This window comes from Rhodamnia argentea, chromosome 7 (assembly GCF_020921035.1).
Source record: "Rhodamnia argentea isolate NSW1041297 chromosome 7, ASM2092103v1, whole genome shotgun sequence".
Taxonomy (NCBI): domain Eukaryota; kingdom Viridiplantae; phylum Streptophyta; class Magnoliopsida; order Myrtales; family Myrtaceae; genus Rhodamnia; species Rhodamnia argentea.
Genome location: NC_063156.1, coordinates 995,121 through 1,016,827, shown reverse-complemented (window position 1 = coordinate 1,016,827; position 21,707 = coordinate 995,121). Strand labels below are relative to the sequence as shown.

Sequence of the window (21,707 nt, the reverse complement as noted above, 5' to 3'; positions counted from 1 at the left end):
CAAACCTCTGCAGGCCGCCGCCCACCGTCGCCACCCACCAACCGCCCCCCATTGCCAACCACCACCCACCTCCGTCGGCCGCACCCATTGTCGTCCACCGCCACCGCCGACCACCGACCACCACGGACCTCCGTCGGCCACCGATCACCGCCCCCCACCGCCAACCGTCGACCACCGCCTCTCCCTCCACCACGGCCACCAACCGTTGACAATCGCCGACCACTACTGCGACCACCACTACCCGCCATTGCCATCGAGTCGTCGTCTCCGGGCGTTGAAGTAAAAAATAAATAATAATTTTTATTTTTAAAAAGTAATTAATATTTTTAATAATGAAAATTATTTTTAAAAGAAATTTAAAAAGTTTAAAAATGAAGTAGAAATTTTTCGGCCTCTAGCAATAATTTTTCATAAAAGATTTTGTGTTAATAATATTTCAGAAGTAGAAATTTTCAACCATTGTCAAATGAATTTCTCTAATCAGAAGTCAACTTCTTGAGCAAAAGTAGAAAAATCAACTTTTGATCAGAAATTGATTTTTGAAGCAGAAGTGTTGTCATGCACACCCTAACCCTCTCGCGTTCACTTTGCTAGGTGCAGACAACTCCCAAATGTCAGAGCCTTTTAAAGACGCTCTACTTCTCATTTAGACTTAAAGTTGCTGGTTTGCTAAAGGAGGAAGGATCTGCTCTATCTCAAGCCGACAAAGATAATTCACAAATATTTATGGTTGCCTATTTGTCGAAGAAACTCGATTAGCATAAGTAGTTGTGGGCGTTCGATTCCACCTTATGTTTTGAAGCAATGCCTCTTTTATTGACTTACTTATTGAAAAGATAATTTTTGAGATAGTCTAATGGGTAGAGATTATGGACTAAGGGACATGACGAGTATGGCATGTTGGTTATATGTGATAGAGTACCTAACTATTAAACCACATTTTCATATGATTATTTAAATTTTTAGAATAGTTGGCAAGGGTTCACAAAATCTCACGACATGCGTAAGGTGCGTGGTTCCGCTTAACATATATATTAGTACATGTGATGTTATTGAAATGAGATTTAACCAAGGGCTTGCCTTAGGTAATTTCGCCATTGTTACGGTTTGTAAATTTTTAAACCGATGTCATGATTTTCCTGTCGAAATATTTGAAGAAACTAAAATTAGAGGAATGGGGACTTGGGAAGAATGACTAGAATGTCATCAATAATTAGAAAGTTAGGAGAGAAGATCAGAAATAAGGAAAAGCTCTCTTTCTCTAAGCCAGACTTTAATGGTTGTCGGTCCTAGTGCTTTTGTGCATTTTGATGACATGATGTTGAAAAAAGCTCGCTCTATCTTCACACTCTAAAGCTGTGTTTGGTCATCCGGATAAAATTTTGGATAGGATATGTCATATCCTGTGTTTGATAGTTGTCCAGAACAGAATAAAAGGAATTAATAGATATAAAATTATCCTAGGAGAGGTGTGGGATAGAGCCGGACATGATTTCTCTTATTCATAACATCGTAAATTGCATGCTCAAGCCATCCCTTCTCCGCCACGCCCCATACGCCTCTCCGCCATGACCAACCACCTCTCCGGTAGCAGGCCACCTCTTAGATTGTGGCAAGCAACTTCTCAAGCAGCAACATGCAACTTTTACGGCGACGGCGACACTGCCGGTGGTGTTCTCAATCCACCTTCACCTCTAGACCTAGATTAAGAGACAACTAACACGTTGTATTTTAATCAGACTATTGTGCTCAAGGATGTCGGAGGACTTAAGACGAAGTGCCTATGATTGGATGACTTGTTGAAAGACTTCATGACCTCGAGTATCGATGAAGTCGCCATTGCTGAACAATCTTCAAAACTTCTTCTCCGGAGAGGCGGTGCACTCTGGATCCTCTACAATCGCCGGGAGAAGAGGAGAGAGACTGCTCAATCATGTGTGAATTGGAAGATGAAAAATTGTGAGGAGGAGACCTTCTAGAGGTTTCAACATAGAGAGAGAGAGAGAGAGAGAGAGAGAGAGAGAGAGAGAGAGAGAGAGAGAGAGGTTTCAACTTCGACGGCGGCTGGCAGCTTCACCACCACCAAACCCTTCTTCTTCTTCTCCTTCTTCTTCTTCTCAAGCTCTGACCAGGCGGCCCCGACAAGTGACTAGAGATCCACTACGTCGGTTGCGAATGGTACAAGTCAAGAATCATTATATTGATATCCAATTTTTACCAAACAATGGATAAGATAAGATATATAGATATCAACTTTAAATTCATATTTCACTAAACAGCAGATAATATATAATCAAATCTCTAAATTTTTATCATATCCTATCATGACTAAAAATCCAGATGACCAAATGCAACCTAAGTGACTATAACACACCTTATTTTACTAAGTTGACGGATATAATCTCATAAAGACTAATTGATCAAAATCATAAGGTGGAAATGCTGAAAGTTGAGGTGGATATTAAGTTTGAGCGGGAGCAATTATATTCATGAGACCATCCTTGTCGCGACCCAAAAAATAAAATTTTTAGGTTAATGGATTATTAGGTTAATTAGATGAATTAACTAACCTAATACGGACCCTCCCAAGCCCTATCAATTCGCAACTTAGGTTTGATTTTTAATTTAGGAGCCGCCACTAATCTTTTTTGGTAGGTAGATTAGATACCCGAATAAAGTACGGGAGGATACTTTATTTTCTGCTAACCGGAGGTTTAGGGTTCGGGGATTTGATTATGTTAATTTTTAATTAACACCCTTTCGATACCAAATTTCATGAAAATGCCTTTTCTTGATTGATGATTTGTGATTTTGATTTCTCTTTTTTATATTTTCGGATTTTTGAATTGAAACAGATGAATTTGAACAAAATTAAACAAAAATGCCCATAATATACCTTTAAATCCGATTTTCCGATAAATCTTCTCATTCCCGAAGATCCGGGCCGGAGCGAAATTTTATCCGCTACATCCTCGAAGATTCGAGCTAGTATGCGGATAATATATAGAAATACAACGTCCCTTCTCGCCAAAGGGCAGAATACGAATTTCTATATTTAAATCACCATCCCATTCCACGAGATCGTGGCTAAGGCGTGTGATTTAATTTTCCGACGGGACTAGGCACCAGGGATCATACATTATAGGCATGTTTGTTTAAAGATGTGCAAATATTTATTGAATTTTTTTTAAAATCCTTAAGGGATTTTGAAATTTTCAAGGAGATAAGCTCCTATCCACAAAGGATTTCATATCTCTTAAAAATAGGAAAGATTATCTCTTGAGATTTGAGAGGAATTTTTTAGATAATTTCCCAGATTTTAAAGATATGTCTGAAATTTTCAATCGGGATGCGATCTTATCCAAAATATTCAGATTTTCGAAAAAAAAATTCTAATCCAACCATTCGAAGATTATCCATAAGATATACCAAATAGTTATTCCCTAAAGAATCCGAAAATATGCTCAAGATATGCATGATCATCCACAAGCCAAAAGATATGCGGAAAAGTTCAAATTTGATATACAAAGATTAATCATTATCCATGAACGATCCACCAAATCTCAATTGAATATCACTAACTTATTTGCCAAAATTCGCTTTTATCTAATCAATTTTAGAATACGCAAGGTAATCCAAATTCAATCAAGACAAACAAGACGAAGTAAAATTCAACCAAATCATGTTCATATTTTCGGATCTAGTGATATCACGAGTTAAAATCCGAATTTTTCATGCATGCTTTCAATTCGACAACTTCTTGTAACCCGGGCCAATATCAGTCATTGAAATTTAGCAAAGAATAAGGTACAAAGGCAAGGAATCAATCACATAGATAACAAATTCTAAGATACGACAGAGAATTCTTTGTTACCTAATTCAAAGCTTGAACCGAAAAATATTGGTGAGCAAATCTCTCAAGATTAATCGGCTAAGGAGTATCGCGTACGCCTAGGAGCTCCAAGCAGATTTTTCGGACTGAACAGCCGGGGACTTTCCCTTGTTATTCTTGGCTTGTCCAGGGAGCTGTTCACCTAAAGAAACAGCTAAGAGCCCAGCAAAAAAAGTTGATCTCCCTCACCCCTTGTTATTCCACGTGAGTTCTCAAGTGAGAGTAGAAAATTTTCCCACCCCTCAACCCTAGGCATAAAGATGTATTTATAGAGAAAAGTAGGGCTTTGAGTTGTAGGGTTTATTTAAACCGCTAGATCAAAAGCTCCAATTACATGTTGATCGTTAGATCGAAAATTCTGATCTTGAGGAGTCCTACTAGACTTAGACTCTTACAATTTTCGGCCAAATGAATCAGGGGAGCGAAACGGGCTACTTTTCAATGTTTTATGGGCTCGTTTTGTGATTTCGAACTCACTTGGGCCTTAACTAATAAAATGGGTAACTAATTAAGGCCTTTTTGCAATTTTAAGAGCTCGAACGGGCTGTTTTGAGTCCAAAAAATTCTACACCCTCTCTAGTGACTTTCGAGTTGATTTTAACTCGGTCATCTGTCGGAACCAAGCTCAATTAACTCATCTCCGGCCCTAGCCGACATGACGTACACTTGACCGATGAAAATTAAATATGCAATGCATGAAAATTTATTTTTTGTGAGAATTATGAATAACTCTCATTTTATACTTATATGAATGATTTTTCTAAAAATCAAAATTTAGGTGTCAACAATCCTCAATATAAAATAATTATCGGATGCAAACATATCAACCTTGGAAAAATTACCAAAAAAATTCTAAATATATTGCAATTGTGCTAATTCAGTCTTAAATTTTTTTATGCAATTTCAATTCTAAACCTTTTATATTTATGTCAATTTAGTCATTCCGACTAATTTTGGTCAGGAATTGCTGATTTGATGTGGCCAACATTGATGTATCCAATTTCTAATAATAGTTTAATATTTTTTTATTTGTTTATTTTTTCTTTTATTTTTTAATTTTTTCTCTTCTTCTTGTTCTTCTTTCGCAAGTCGACGGAGGCGGCCGGCTTGAGGTAGGCGGCCGGCTTGAGGAAGAAGAAGAAGAGAAAAAAAGAGAGAAAAGAAAAAAATTCAAAAATATTATTAAAACTATTCACGTTAGAGCTAGTTGTGCAACATTAGCGATTTTCGGTTAAAATTAACCGGAAGGACTAGATTGGCACCAGAAAAAAGTTTAAGATTGAATTGACATAATTACAATAAGTTTAGGACTATTTTCATAATTTTTCCTATCAACCCTCGTATCATCGTTTCCTATATATACACACACACATTTTCTCGTATGGATACAATTGGGAAGAAGATGAAAGTGAAATAAAACTTACTTTTAACTTGATAATATTGAATATACATATGATTTTGTGTTAATACCACATAAAACACCAAACTAGTATATCTGTGATATATATAATCAAAACTATTTTTTTATCACAAAAAAACTCTAAATTGCACACTCGTGACAAATTTACACTAGTATACCTATGAAGCCTCAATTAGTTTTCGTTAAATTTAATCGTTAAATTGCTGAATTGGATGAGACGTGGCAGTTCATGGGTGTACTTACCTTTTGTTTGTTACAGGTGTATCAATTTATGATTTTTTGTGGTACTAACCCAATTTAACGGAGGGTAAATTTGTTACAGGTGTACCAATTTGGGATTATTTAGGGCAAATTTATCATATATGTACTAGTTTAGGATTTTTTATGGTCAAAAAAATAGTTTGGGATAAATTTGTCATAGATGTACCAATTTGGAGTTTTGCATGATAAAAAAAATAATTTAGGGTAAATTTGTCACATGTATATTAGTTTGAGATTTTTCGTGATATTTACCCTGTGGTTTTTTGTCAATTCAAAAGTTAATCTAAAACATCAGAATTTTCCTGGAAAAGAAATGAATCGTCCAATTGTTGGACTATTGGTGTCTTTAGTAGCTGCAGTTTTTACTATTCAAATTCTCTACAATATTACACGCTTGAGGAAAATATAATTGGTAAAATTATCAAAAAAGTCATAAACCTATTGTACGGATGTCAATTTAGTCCTAAGCTTTTTTATTTGATTAATTTAGTCCTAATTCTTTTGATAAGTTGCCAATCTAGCCCTTCCCGCCAATTTTGTTGAAAATTGGTTACCCGAATGCCAACTATCTTACGTGGCACGACTAGCATCACCGCAAATAATTTTTACAATTTTGTTATTTTTTCCCCATGAAAAATAAAAATTATTTACGTCGGTGCCACCAACATCACGTGGGATAGGCGGCATCAACGTAAGTAATTTTTTGTCAAAATTGGTTGAAAAGATTACATCGATAAATCGTCAAAAGGTCTATGACTAAATTGGCCAAATAAAAAAAAAATGCCTGAATTAGTATTTGTATAATAGGCTTAAAATATTTTGATAATTATCCCACAATATAATTGTAATAAACCTGTTCGGACACTTTTCAGCAGAAGTCACACAAAAAGCAAAGAAAGATAAAAGAAAGGCAGAGACCCAACATTGGAATTGGTCATGAACGATTAGATAATGAACCCTCATTTACAAATCCATCATATTTGAAAACATGCCAAAATCAAGCAAGCATGAAAGAACTTCAGACAATTGCTGAAGTGACAAAACATTTTCATCTCCCTCATTCAAATCGTTGGATTCAAAGTACAGCGTTAAGAAAAGGAACCACACCATCACCCTTGGAAAAAATTATGCTAGGGTTTCCTCCCCCCTTTTCCCCTTTCCTTGGAAAAACAGCCGCCAATCTACCTTTCTCTCTCTCTCCCTCGACACTGTCCTTTCTTGTTTTCCTCTTTCGTCTTTCAAGCTTTCATTTTGTTTGCGTAAATAAATTTTTACAGCTGATATTAAGTGAACTTAGAGATTAGTTTGGTCATCTGTCCAGTTGACAGCCGCCAAAGAAGATGTCCAAAGCGTGGGTGGTTTTGCTAGAATAGACAATAATGAGATCACTATTTTAGTGAATGACGCGAAAAAGGATAGTGATATTGATCCACAAATAGAGACTAAAGCAAGTGTTGGATTCAAAGCTGGTGTTAAAAATTATAAACTGACTTATTATATTCCTAACTATGAAACCAAAGATACCGATATCTTGGCCGCTCTTCTCTCCCAATTTAAATTTAGGTCATGATTTGAAGATTTTACTCTCTCAAACTAGATCTAGAAATAGATTTAGGAGTTTCCTACAGGTATTAGATATGTGTTCTTTTAACATATTCATGTTGGTGTCTCCGTACGATGATGCTAATGAGGATGTCGAACCTAGACGCGTACCTTAAGCCTTTATAAATGGAATGGGAGATCTCAGCATGTGCTCGTCACTAATTCTAGAGATCGGCCATCGAAGTTTTACAAAGGATGATTTGTTTTAGATAGATGAGAGTATGCTTTTAGCTGCATATTGTGTTTTGTTATTTACTTTTTGGCTTTTGTTTTGTTTAGAAATTGCATATGTAACTCTCGAACTATTATTATGATATGAAAGATAGCTTACTTTTGATAAAAAAAAGATGTACCGTGTTAGTACTGCAGTCATTGGGAATTAGTTAGGTGCTCAAAGAGTGACAACACTCTATCATTAGCAATAATAATAATAATAATAATAATAATAATAATAATAATTATTATTATTATTATTATACATGTGGTAATCCATGAGTAATTATAATCATCAATTTCCTTAAAGGGCCTCCCAATGTATTTTTGTCACAATCAGCCAATTAGTTGGCCTAGTGTCAATTCCAATACTTCCTTTCTAAATGAATCGCGATTGATTTGATTTATTTACACTAGATGCAGAGAGAGGAACAACTTGAGATTAGAGAGGAAGAGGAAGAAACAAGTGAATTTGGTGCTAACCTATCTCTCAACCAATATATATATATACAGACACACACAACCAATATATTGAGTGGGGGAAAACCAAATAAATTTTATTTTCACGGAATTACACTTCTCAAATGAACAAATAAAAATCGCTATTTTTCCATCATGAAGGAATAGATAGGCTGCACCTAATATGAATAAGCTTGCTAGTCGAGGTACGTGAAAGTGGTGTTTCCTGCAAATTTACTCCCACGTTTCATGTTGATTCCATGGGGGGATGGTGGACAAGAGGGACCATCTCTTCTTCAAGTGCAACTTCCCCTCCTGCCTAGTATTCAACCTCTTTCGGATGTGATTATCATATAAATAGTGGGTATTGATGTTGGACTAAATTGAAAGGTGGTCAGTCTGCCAAAGCTAAGTCCAAACCGGGTCCTAAAATAGCTTTCAGAAACAGTTTGGTAGTTAGGATCTTGAATGCTCAACATGTTAGCTCCCGCGCGCCCGTGAATGGGATAAATGTTGTTGGGGGGGAATTCATGAGCGGTGTCCCAAGTTGTACAATTTCCCGATCAGCAATAATGATGAATTATAAGTGGAACATTGAGAGAAGATACGCTAAAGGAAACAATCCGTCTTTATTTTTAAATCCTCACGGTAATATTTCCGAGATCTCCTAGTACTCATAAACCATTAAGAAAACATTATGGGAAAAAGGAAACCCCCGGCGGTTCTGCATAAAGGAAATTAGAAAAAAGTGGCAAAGAAGAGAAGCACCAAGGACGAGTAGCCCCGCTGTTCCTGTTTGACCAAGAAAATGGACGGGGTCTCTCTCTTTCCACTGGTTGGAGTGGAGGCCTCACTGAGTTTTAAGTGGAGAGGAGATAATGTTCTGCCGATTTGTCAACGTCCCATTGGTTGGCTCCTCACGTCATGGTACGATGATGTCGACAAATCTGTCTTTCGCAGGTCCCCCCCAAAAAACAGGCCAGAGCTTGAAGCTGAAACCCTTCTGTAAAAATATATGTTTTCTCGAAAAAAAGAAAATATCTTCTCTCTCTCTCTCTCTCTCTCTCTCTATCTTTACTCTCTTTTTTCTTAATCTTGCCAAAACAAAATGACCCATCTGCGTCTTTGAATCTTCTTTACCAAATTAACCATTGCCGTATCGGTCGAGCTCGAATGCTTTGCTTTCCTCTTTAACCCTTTCTCTTTTTGTTCGTTTCTTTCCTTTTTATGGGTACATCGCACCATATTTGCCCTGAGTAGAAGATCGTTGAATTTGGAATAAAAGGCCGTTTTCGTTTCCTTTTATGTTTGTGGCCGCAAGGTAAAGAGAGAGATCTATCAAATGCCAGTAGATCCTTTGCGTTCATTTTAGGTGTTTTTGGTTTGGTTTGTTTTTTTTTTTTTTTTGGTCTTTGCCCTCTCATCCCTCTCTAGGGTTTCTGAGTTCATGGTCATTTTTGTGGCATGGAGAAGAGAAGCTAAATCTGTGTTGCTCCGACCATTGATTTCGTGCAATCTTTATCCTGTGGTTGTTGCTTGGGTTCGAATGGTTTTGCTTCTGCGGTACTTCATTCTAAAGTCTACAGAATAGGAGGAGGGAACTAAAAGATAGATAGATATTCAGCTGGCTGAAGCTGCACAAAGGACTTGGTGAGTTATGGTTTTTGATCGTTGAGGTATATTTGTTAAGTTCATCCTCATCCCCGATTACTTGTCACTCTAGGGTTTGATGATCGTAACGTCTGTAGGGAGAATTTTGACCATGGCGAGAGGCAAAGTTCAGATGAGGCGAATCGAGAACACGGCGAGCCGGCAAGTCACCTTCTCGAAGCGCCGGAGCGGGCTGCTGAAGAAAGCTTACGAGCTCTCGGTCCTCTGCGACGCCGAAGTCGGCGTGATCATCTTTTCGCAGAAAGGAAGGCTTTATGAGTTCTCGAGCAGTTCCGAGTAATGTCCCTCTACCAATTTTTCCATTTCTCGAGTTGATTTTAGATGGGGGGAAACATGATCGAGCCATTATAACATTCTTATTTCTGAAAAATGAACGCATGGGCACGTATATGTGCTGTGCGTTTGCAATTTATAAGGGACAGCATCATGGCCTGCGTTTTGTTTTTTCGCTATTCTCGTTATCTTTTCTATCATTTTTGCTCTTGGTCAAACGTTTACTGCATTTCCCCTTCGATGATGGACTCAACTCACCATGATCACCAATCTAGTTCTCATTTTCAGACAATTTCCGAAGACAATATGACTTTTGTTCAGATATTCTATTCGAAAATAGCTGAGAAGAAGAAGCATAAATCTACAAAATCTTCTTTTTCGCTTTTTTTTTTTTGGATAGTCAATGGCTAGATGCGGGAGATCTGATTATCAATGGCATTCGTTATGTACGCTATTAAGTTGGAGTTGGACTCTCTCTTTCTTAATGGTTCTTCTGAGAAACTAATTGTTGGATACCTTGCAAGTACTGATCTCCTCCAGCTACTACAGATTTTAGGGCAATCATTACTTTGTCTTGGGAAATGAAACATAGTTTGATGTTAGTGAAACTAGGGACTGGCATTGTTTGGTCCTTCTGGTTTCCTACAAGTTATAATGTAGTCTTCACCAAAAATTTCACATTGATATGAAATGAGCATGCCGTGCAGTGTTATTCCATCTAGTGATATGCTATCTTGGGATTGATCTCCATTAACTAATGCTTGGGGCATGATGGTAGTAAGCGTATTTGCGGTTAGGTATCTTTCTATTTGAAGTAGAATTTTTCCGAAAAAAATTTGACTGGTTGGAAAATTATTGAAGAAAACCAAACTTGAATTGAAAAGGGTGAAGCGTTCAAAACATCCCTTGTTTGATTCAGTTTGTTCTAGTCACACCACTTAGACATGGATTATGACTATTTTATGTACCCTATCTGATAATGGTTTTCTCACAAACCATAAACATTGGTGAGTCTATGGCTATACCACAAATGCAATTCATGTGCAACACATTATATTAGTCAGGACATCGAATTATGTGTTATCTATCTGCCACCATAAGTATGAAGTATTTCGAATGAAACGAAAAGCATTTGTTGGTTTATCGGCTTGGTCATGGTTCATTGATATCGGAACTTGAAGCATTTGTACTTGTGCGATTAATTTATCTCTTTTTCAAATCAAAGCAAGCCTGCAAAAGTTTTTCAATGGTACTTTAACCCTAAACTAAAGCCTGTAAAACCAGTCCTAGACATCTTCTACTTTATGTACTTTAGGTTATATGGTGCTTTGGAGGGTGAATAAAATTATGGGTTTGACTGCATTTGTGTACTGATGATGCTATGGGATCGAGTGCCTTCTCTTATATGAAAGACTTGAGGCTGACGTGATACAATACACTGATCTCTTGGAGTTCTTATTCACGGGGCATTTATGTTAAAAAAATCTGACTGCAATCGTACATGTTGGCCATTTTAGTTGCTCCTCTACTTCATTTTCCGGGTAAAAATAAGTACTTAAAGAAGTCACGAGCTAACGAAGGTGCAACTGCTTGCTCTTATAATTTCTCCAAGAAGTACCATGTGGAGTACCAATTCAAACAGCTTTTGGTGGTAAGCGAACATATTACAAAATACCAATTTACACAACTTTTGTACTGCTTCACAATGCAAATGATGATTTTACATGCAACATGTGCTGTTCTTACTTCTTACTGACATGAGGTGGCATGTAGAATTCTGAAGACTTTGGGCTTGGGCAAAATACATTGCATTGTTAACTCTATTTGTAATGCTGGGGGATGCCCATAAGCTGTTGTACTTCATCTGCTCTATAATACTTATATCTTAAAAAAAAAAAAAAACAAATACATTGCATGAATTTACTCTAAGCTCACATTCAAAGATTCTTTGCCTGCGTACATAATTTACTTTTTCAATGTGAACGTCAACGTTTTCGCGCTAAAATTTGAAAATAAATATTCTTGGCATGATTGGCGTTATTAATTACAAAGTGTAAGCTGGGCATCCAGACTTTTCCAAGTACTTCATATAGTTGCAAATCAGGTGCTTAGAGGCTAAAAGCTTCTTGCAGTGGCTTATGCCTATTGCATATTCTGTTGTTTGGTGAGTAACATACATATCCACTGGAAGTCATGCATGATTCACCCAAATGATCATTAATTTGTTTAATGTTTGCTTACTTTAGTTTTGATGATACCTGATTAATTTGGAGAATGCATTCCCGGTGGCTGAGCATGCTGCCTTTTGCAATTTTTCAGAATCCAAAATACAATTGATCGGTATCGTAGATCTTCAAATGATGCGGATACATACAAGGCTAATATGGAACAGTATCTTCTGGTCAGTGCTCTAACCTTTTCATGATGCTGCATTGGGTGCATTCGTAAGGAGTTCAGGGAGACCCTCAGTTTAAGTAAACAAGTTGCCAAGTTTGTGAGTCACACGAAGTCAAAAAATGTTGAAACATCATTATTTCAAATGTCAACTTAGTAAATGCCTGTGCTTGCATCAACAGTATATTGATGGGAACACTAACATGGAAGGCACACTCATGGATACATATTTTGGCCAAGTTACAGCAAAACACTTTGCAGTTTGAAAAATTGAACTTTCACAATCTTAATAAGCGTATACATGATGCATTTGCTTTGGCACATGAGAGATGCTTCATGGTTCTTAAGCACGAGGAATGCTGGGGATACTTTCTGAACTGGTAGACTAAGTGATCTGGCACTCTGAGTGTTATTTCATTGCAAGAGATGAAAAGATATGGCCTCAATTCTCAACGTGTTGTTTCAAACTTCTGAATCAATTTGTGCTTGAGTTTGTTGTGATGATTTTTAACAATATCAAACAAGCCGCTTTGATGAGGATGGACGTTATGGCTTGTGACATCTAGGATTTGGATTTTTCTTTTAGTTGAATTTTATGGTAGTCTTCTCAATTAGGATTTGAGTACCGTTGGGACTCGATTAAATTTTCTACTTATGTCACAAATGGGATATCGAGTTTCTTGTGCAGATGAACTCTATTTCAATTCTATTTCTTGTTTGGAGTCTTCCTAGCTCAATTAGGAGTATGATCAATCTTAGAGGGATGTATATGGATGGTTGTAACTCTTTCTTGTGTTATGGAATGGTTTTTTGAAGTGGGAAACTTATGAAACCCTAGGTGAGATGCTTAGAAAGTGTATATGTGATGCCAAAAGAAACTTACTCGTTTTGAATGGTTGTTATCTTCAAGTTCTCTTTGGAGATCACTACTCAGGACATATGGTCTCTACCATGTTACCAAATAGATATATAGGATGATATCTCCCAAATTAGTGAGCTCAACTTAATAAGAATTGACGACAACTTTCAATGAATGACTAATCAAAATGGGTAAAATTTTTTAGGGATCAGACATAAGACTTCCTAAGCATAACGAATAGGGTTTCTTAGGCATCACAGGTGAGAGTATTATTGCATCACTAAATCAAAGCAAAAATTGTTAAAATTTGATTATACTCATCAACTTTATAAGTAGACAGAATCACAACCATATACAAATTCTAGAAATCCTACTCTTACTTAATATGGGAAACTTCTCAATAAGCAATGTAATTGTAATTGAAAAAATCTACATAAGAAAAACAATGTCCAATTACTGGAATAATGGATTTAATTAAATCCTAACAGTACTCAAATCTTAATTGATTAGATTGCTAATTCAACTAGAAGAAGTCCTAATCATTTTCACCTCTAATTTGAGCTGTTGAATTTTGTAACATCCATCATCACTGAAGCTTGGTAAAACCATCAATACTTCAAATATCTGCTTGGAAAATCTTTGTGTCTCCATCAACAGTATATCTCCATTAATGGGGACAGTAACATGGCGGCACATTCATGGATACATCTTTGGCTGAGACATAGCAGTGCATGTTTCACTTTGAGAAATGCTTCCTGGTTCTTAAGCATGAGGAGTACTGGGGATACTTTCTTCATTGGTTTACTAAGCGATGTGGCTTGCATAAGTGTTCGTTAAGTTAGTCAAATCATTTAAGTATCTATTAGGTATCTATATCATCACTTGGTAACATTAATTTAGGAGACAAGTCTCAATATGTCTAGAATCATTCTTTAAGTATGCATATCCCTCATGAACCCAATTGTGGAAAACTCATCCTACTTTGCTCTTTATAGCAAAAGTCAAGTATCTCATAAAAATGTTAGGAGGGAATAATTTGAGAGAGCCATCAGAGCTGTGGTATCAAAGTGCTGTTATGGTTAGATAAAGGACTTGCAATATAATTGCAAGTTATTCTTGTGGTTTGGCAATGACTGGGAAGAAGAGAGGAAAAACTGCTGAAATATGTGTAAAATTTGAGAGAGCCATCAAAGCAGTGGTGTCAAACTGCTGTGAGAGAGAGAGAGAGAGAGAGAGAGAGAGAGAGAGAGAGAGAATAGGTTTCAAGTTAATTAATCCTTAAAACATGCTATTTTGATCTTTGTACATATCCTCAGGACATTAACAGTTCCTCTAAAATGCTTTCACCTTCTGAATTTCCACTCATCATCCACCATTTGATACCTCAAAAACATGCCCTCCGTGGGCATTTACATCTTATTGTTTTCTTGAAGGAAGTTTTGAAAGTGACTGTTGCTGTGAACTTATAAATATAGCATTGTGTTCTTGATAAGAACCCTATTCTTGATCTCGAGAATTCTGTGGTGGTGGGCCATAGAATCGACTATGCTTTACACTCTCCAGCTACATATTTTGCAATAACATTAATCAAAATCCTGTGGTGTCGCAGATTTGTTTACTGTGATTGGTTTTATGCATTACACGATTTCACATATTTTCAGTTTGTATTGCTCCATTCACTGATTCATAAATATCACAATCTCCATTGTGCAGCATTTGAAGCAAGAAACCACGGATATGGAGAGGAAGATTGAGCTTCTTGAAGTTTCACTACGGTCCATAAATTTTTGAGACTTCTCTCTTATAAATTGTGGATTGAAATGGGTTTCTGATATCTAATTCACAAAAGTATGGTACTCATTTTCTTTTTCTCATCAGGAAGCTGTCAGGACAATGTCTTGGATCTTGTTCAACTGATGAAATCCAAATGATAGGGGATCAGCTCGAGCGAAGTTTGGGCGGCATTAGGGCAAGAAAGGTACTCGCCTCTTTGGCATATTTGTCCTTTTCTCTGTGCCTAAAGATGTTTTGAGAACTTTTCATCAAGTAGCAGCTGTGCTTGGAGGCATGGAGATGGTGAGAAGGGAAACAAAACTAAGAGAAGCAATTTTCCACATACGACTAACAGGAATGACCTAATGAATATTCAGGAACCGACACACCAATGTTAATAGACTAAACACGTTAAACTTGGCGTGTGAAAGGAGGCAATCAATTTTTCTTCATTTTTATTGACCTGTCCTCTTCCAATAAACAAGGAAAAGATCATGGTTATTTTTTGTCATTATTTTTCACCTAGTTATTTGGAAGACTCTATTGTTCCTTGTCCAAATAAAAAAAATTGGTTATTTTTTCGGGCCGGGTGAACTTCAAAAAGAGTTGTAAGTGACCAAAAAAAAAAAAAAACGGTGATAAATTTGTTTTCCCTATTACTGGATTTCTAAGTAACTTATTGGCAACTTACTAACTCTTTTATGAAATCACCGACTCCTTTTGACAATATGCAAACTATCAATTTTTCTTTTTCTTTTTTTATCAATTTTTTATTTAATTTTTTTAACAGTTTCTTTAATTTTAATAGCTCTTATATAATTTTGCAGATATTTATTTGAATAGCTTGCCAACTTATTGTTTCAATTACTTGCTCTTTTTGGGTTACCAACTTTCGTGTGACTTGCTTACCAACATTTATTTATTTTTTCTTAATTTACCAACTTTTGTTATCGATTACTAACTTTTTTTCGCCTTTCTTACAAAAGTTTCTAAATCTCTTATATGAATTTACCAACTGCATTTGTGTAGCTTATCAACTTGTCTCTCATTAGGTTTATGATTAGTTTTGATATATCAACGTTTATTTGGTTATTTACAATTTATCGTCATTTATTTTTTATTATAAAAAATTATGAAATTTTGTATTGAGTTACCAACTTTTATTTGCGTTACTTGCAAACCCAACTAGAAGTGACCAATCTTAATCATAGCACTTACCAATTTTTTCCCAATTAAGTTACAAACTATTCTTCGCACCAACCCTTATTTGATTAGTTACCGAGTTTATTTGGTTTCTTTATATGGATAACTTCTCTTATCTTTGACCACACACCCCCTAAGAAATTCTCTTATCTTTCACCAATTTTTTAGTTACTTTTCTTATCAAACGTTAAATTTATCAACTATTACATGAAATGGGTAGTGACACCACCAGTCTTGTAGTTTTGCTCAATATTCAATCTAGACTTGGAACTTTTTCCTTTTGTCCAATGTGAATCCTATACTTTTTAAAAGTTGAAGCAATGTGATCCTTCCTTTAAATGGATTAACATAAATCGCTGATGTGGCACTTGAGGCAACCAACCGTGTCAAAGTTGGCATTTGACTTGTCAATCGGTCGGTCCAGAAAAGTAAATAATCACTTATAGTAAAGTTAGTGATTTCATATTAGAGTTTGGTAACAAATGACTCAATTGAACTGATAGTAGCAAGTTTTATGATTTAAATGCATGAAATGAAAGCCTTATGACTTAACTACACAACATTGACAAATTTTAGGACTTGCCGTATCATTATTCCAAGAAGAATACATTTGCTAAATATAGTAATCCAAAACAAGCTGGTAACCTCGTTGGAGAAAAGTCCGTCAGTCATTTTAATTAAGGGTAGTAATTTTCAAAAGGAGTAGGTAAATTCAAGGCATTGCTAAGAAATTGAACTAAGTGGCAAATTAAAAAATAAAAATATATATTGTCGATGTAACTTAAATAAGAGTTGGTAGCTCCACAGTATGAGGTAAAAATTGTAATCCCGCTAATTTAGGGAAGTAATCTCTTAAAAGAGTTAACAAATGAATGAGGTTGCTAACCAAGGTAGTTGGTAAGTCAATATAAAAAGTTGGTAAAACTAAAAATTGTTAAACCCTGGTAAGTAAGTCAAATAAAATTTGATAATCCAAAACTAGGTGGTGATTTAAACTGGCAAGAATTAATAAGTCGCTAAGATTTAGATTGGTAACTTCAGATAAACTCAACGTGTTAACTAGTTATGAAAATAAAAGTTGATAAATTTGTACAAAATTTGGTAGTTCGTAACCTATGAACAAACGTATAACTTACAAAAGTGTCGGTGATTTACCAGTACTTTGCATGGAAAAAAGGTCATCGCTTGTTTTTTACCAATAGTATCTTGACACTTATTAACACTAATTGAAACTTACAGACACGATAAAAAATAGTTCGTATTATTTCACATGGAACAATAGAATTCTGCGAGTTATTTAGTTTATTAACCTGGCCAATTTCTGTCTACTACTTCTCCATTTAACTGTATTTTCTGAAAAAGTTGCAAAGCATTGTCCTTCTAGCTTTCATCATCTCAACTTATGTTCTCATTTTTTTTTTACTTTTACTAAGAAAGGTACATGGACAGCATGACACACACGAAAGTTAAAATGTTTGTATGGGTCTCTTTACAGGCTCAATTATTCAACGATAAGATACAGCAGTTACAAGAAAAGGTAAGTAGAGGAATTCGAAGAATGCGTGTCAGATCTCGTCAGACATTGTTATATTCCTGGTTATATAAATCTAGCAACTTTGTTTGGTGTAATTCAGGAGAGGTCTCTGAAAGAAGAGAATGCAAAGCTTCTTGCAAAGGTGAACCCTGTTTCTTATCTATGCTTTAATTGCTTCCTATTACTTGCCGTGCATCGCCACTCTTCTGTGCATAAATTAACCACTTCCCTCAACCTTACCTACAGTAGAATCTCTCAATGAATCTCATGTATTGTCTAGCATTGCAATTTTATGATCTGCTAAGACCAGAGAGAGGTCTTCAATGATTAAGAATGTTCATTGCCCTAATGCCATAATAGGCTTGTGTTGTGAAGAACTTGTTGCTTTATCCATCAAACCAATGTTAGTATTTATTATGAGCTGCACAGTTTAATAGGTCGTCAGTTTGTCTTGCTCTCTATTAGTCCTGGTGTTGAATCCTTAAAGGGTTGTAAGATCAGTTTTTATGAAAAGGACGATGCACAATAAGAGATGCTTAATTTCAGGGTTCTGTACCAGAATTTGAACCTTTCTGTAACTGTGAGAGGTTTTGGTAAGCGAGCAGATACGTTGAACATCACAGAAGAATTCTATGATCTTGAGACAGAATGATCTGCTTGATAAAATTAGTAAATTACCACCACATTGAGAAATTTACTGTCACAAGATACAATTCTACTGTTCTTTTTTTTACATGTTACTGTAGACAAACTCTAATCTGTATTTTCTATGGTGCCGCACTTGATCTGTCAAGGAAGTGATTGATCCATAATAGAAGTTACTAATACAGAGTTACTAACATGTTGGGAAAACAAATATTAGGGAAATTACGATCATGTGATACAATTATGTGTATGGAACTGTAGGACTGTAGACGGATGCAAATCTGTGTCTTTCTGAGATCCTGTGACCATTACTTGATGTGCTTGGAAAGTTACTGACTCGGAAAAAAAAGTTAGTTGCACTAAGTTACCAGCCTGCGTTGTGTAGTACCACCGTGGTGAGAATATTGTTTTCCAGGAAGAATATGTTGTGTTTTCCAACTGGGGACTATTACATCCAAAGTTCATAGTGGTCACATTTGGCGTGCCTAATCACTTTTCGAGTTTTTTTTTCTTTTATTTTGTCTTTTTATGAGAACAGAAGAGAGAACCACTTTTGGAGCTAGCTGTTGGGACATATTGAAATTTTCTAACAAAAATATCGGAAAGTTAGTAATTGCCAATATAGGTAATAAAGATTAGTAGCACAATGTTTCAAAGTAATTAACGTTGGGAAAAACTACTACCCCAACTTTCTATCATCGCACGATTCTATGCTTCTAACATGAGATCGTAGAAGGACTGAAAGTTCCTTGCTGTCTATAATTTTGTCTCCATTAGTGATCTGTTTAGAAATTACTAACTTGACAACAGAAACTAATAGCCTTCAAATAGCAACCCCTGTTACAAAAATTAGAACAACATAGATGATATCACTATCATGAGATACTAGTCTGTACTTAAACATGACTATTGGTGGAACCAAATTTTGTAGTCATGTCTGGCGTAGCTAGCCACTTTTAGATTATTTTTTCTTCCGGCAATGGAGGAGAGAAACTCTTCTGGAGTCAGATGTTAGGAAAAATTGAAATTTCCCGGTGACTATTGATAGATCTGGCCACATAGGTGGATGCTTCATCACCTATTTTTGATCAAGTGAAAGGCTTGTTCAATACCTGTAAATCTCTTTTTTTTTTTTCATTTTTAAATCTCTAATTGAGCTTCAGCTTTTTCCCATTTTAATTAACTGAAGGTTTCTAGGTCCCCCATCATCATTCAATTGCATTTGTTATTTTCATTTAATTGACAAAGCGTTTTCCGTCCTTGTTTTTTTCTTTCTTCCAATTCAGTGCTATGCAAATCCTTGGCAGTCAACAGCTTATCCGAGAGTAGCAGCAATAGATAGCCAGAGCAGCCGGAGTGAAGATGTTGAGACCGGGTTGTCCATTGGACTGCCGGAAAGTCTGATTCGCCATCACCCGGCACAAGTCTAGTAATACCTGTTCAATAGTGTATAGTAAAAATTACTGCAATGTCACTGAGTTATATCTTTAGTGAGCTGGATTCTCCTTAGCACTGTCACAACAACATATACACGGGATTCAGGGCAGTCATCTCGAAAAATCTGAGAGTAAGAATAGCGAAGGCAAAGAAAGATCGGATCAGAAATGAGCCATGACAAGGACACATACTCAAAGGAAGAATCAGCGGAGCAAAGGAAATAATTTGCCCGCACCTTGGGCTTCACATTTGAATCACACGACAGCTGATTCCAAGAAAGACACATATCTGTTGAGCATATTTTCGAGCAACTTGCGTGCATTTAAACATCAGTGGACCCCTCCTTAAGGTTGGCTAAGCCAAAAGATGTCAATCCATCACCCCTCCATGATTTTCTTCAACGTTGGTGCATGAAGACAAATGGGTCAGGGTATCTGAACTATTCTGGATTCAAAATTTGTCATTTTGCAGAATGAGGCTATCTAGTAGACTTGTATTCCATCCCAAACAACGAGGTCCAACTTTTTGCACCCTGACAGAAGTTAAGCTTACACGTGAATTCGCGAGTGATGACATGTTTCCTAGGCGTTGCCTTAATTGGAAGGGACTGGAGGGACAAGACATTCTGGGATACCAGGTAACACATGAGATGACCAAGATGTACAGTGCATACTGCTTGGCAATAAATAAGAATATGGACAAGCTCAGACAAGAAAGACAACAGGCCCCTCTCCCTGGTCACTGGTCAGAAGTGGGTGAATTTGGGCGGGTCCTCTCCTCATCAAAATCCTTGCCCAGCTTGTCAGCTAACATGGCACAACTGGCGCTAAAGTAAATTTTTTTAATAATATTGTAATATTTTTTGAATTTTTATTTAATCTTTATTTAATTTTTTCATTTTTTTCTTCCTCTGTCTAGCTGCACGACATCAATGATTTCCAGCCAAAATTGACTGGATGGACTGAATTGGCATAAATGCAAAAATTTTAAAACATAATTAACAAAATAAAAAAGGTTTATAATTGAATTTTGAATGATTGATTCAGTATGAGAATATACTCTCTAGCGGAACAAATACTGTATAATGGGGTTTGTCATTTATTGATGGACCTTTGGAGTTGGGGCTCCAAATCTTTTCAATTTGACCGAGTGATTCATTGTTGCAAGGAGGTTTGGGCTGGTGATCGGAATGCATTCTAGGGAGGTGCTTGACAAAAGCTTCTCCACCTATAAATGCCTTGGGCTCCGACAACACACCAGACATTGTTGTTATTTTGAATTTTATTTTCTTGTATTCAAAGTAGCGCATTAGGCTACAATTGGACATTTCCATCATTGAGCGGAAATTGTATGAAGACACTGCTGAGCTTGAGAATTCTAGTCTTGCTTTAAATGCTGGGCTATTCATTGAAATTTCGAGGGGAATGATGACCCCTCCAGATGGCGTCTTCCACATGTAAAGTTTCAGCCGCATCCCTATATCCATCGAAATAATCAAATTCATGGGCAAAGGGAGGGGGGGTGGTTTGGGCCAAATCATGTTACAACTTCTGTACCAATTTGGTCAATCCGAGGTGGCTCCATAGCACGATAAATTCAGCCGTGAATAACTGTAATGTAAATGACTTTCTTAGAAAGATTGTGTAACGCTAGATCTCTTCTCGGGGGCTAAGATCGAGCCGGAAGGCATTGTCCATGGATATTTGTACCCTGTCGAGGTAAGGAACCATGGCGAGGATAGGAATGTTACTTATAAGACTATATCGGGTAGTGCCCATCCGAGGGCCGAGATGACGTGACAGACATGCCAAGGTGTCCCCTTGCCGGGCGAGGCCGTCTCGCAAGTGGTATGATCCACGGTTGATGCAATACTCTATTCTATTACGCGAATCGAGAGTAGATATATTTTCCTTAAATGCATAAACCAAGTAAGCAAGACGTTGATAAGATCCTTCCATTTAGTAGCACCTTATGTCCTTTAGTTGAAGTTGAGGAGTTTTTAAATGTCATAAGGGCTTGGCTTCGTATGAGTGGAACGGGATAGGAAAGCACTCCTATCATGGCATGGAAA

General features: G+C 36.6%; 1 protein-coding gene across 16 annotated transcripts; it reads left to right on the top strand.

Annotated features, from left to right (window-relative positions):
• Positions 1–8,950: 8,950 nt before the first annotated feature.
• LOC115730271 (MADS-box protein AGL42-like) lies at positions 8,951–20,220 on the top strand. Of its 16 annotated transcripts, XM_030660899.2 has the most exons (9): positions 9,249–9,497; positions 9,571–9,794; positions 12,111–12,192; positions 14,758–14,819; positions 14,923–15,022; positions 17,516–17,557; positions 17,655–17,696; positions 19,486–19,652; positions 19,766–20,220. In XM_030660899.2, exons 2-8 carry the CDS (start codon positions 9,577–9,579, stop codon positions 19,627–19,629), a joined length of 690 nt encoding a protein of 229 aa, XP_030516759.2. In that variant the 5' UTR covers positions 9,249–9,497; positions 9,571–9,576; the 3' UTR covers positions 19,630–19,652; positions 19,766–20,220. The 16 variants fall into 16 exon arrangements, 14 of the variants coding, with proteins under 14 accessions (XP_048138506.1, XP_048138505.1, XP_048138504.1 ...); XM_048282549.1 differs by lacking the exon at positions 19,766–20,220 and adding an exon at positions 8,951–9,195 and having other exon boundaries at positions 9,326–9,497; positions 17,516–17,696; positions 19,486–19,708; XM_048282548.1 differs by lacking the exon at positions 19,766–20,220 and adding an exon at positions 8,951–9,195 and having other exon boundaries at positions 9,321–9,497; positions 17,516–17,696; positions 19,486–19,708.
• The last annotated feature ends 1,487 nt before the right edge of the window (positions 20,221–21,707 follow it).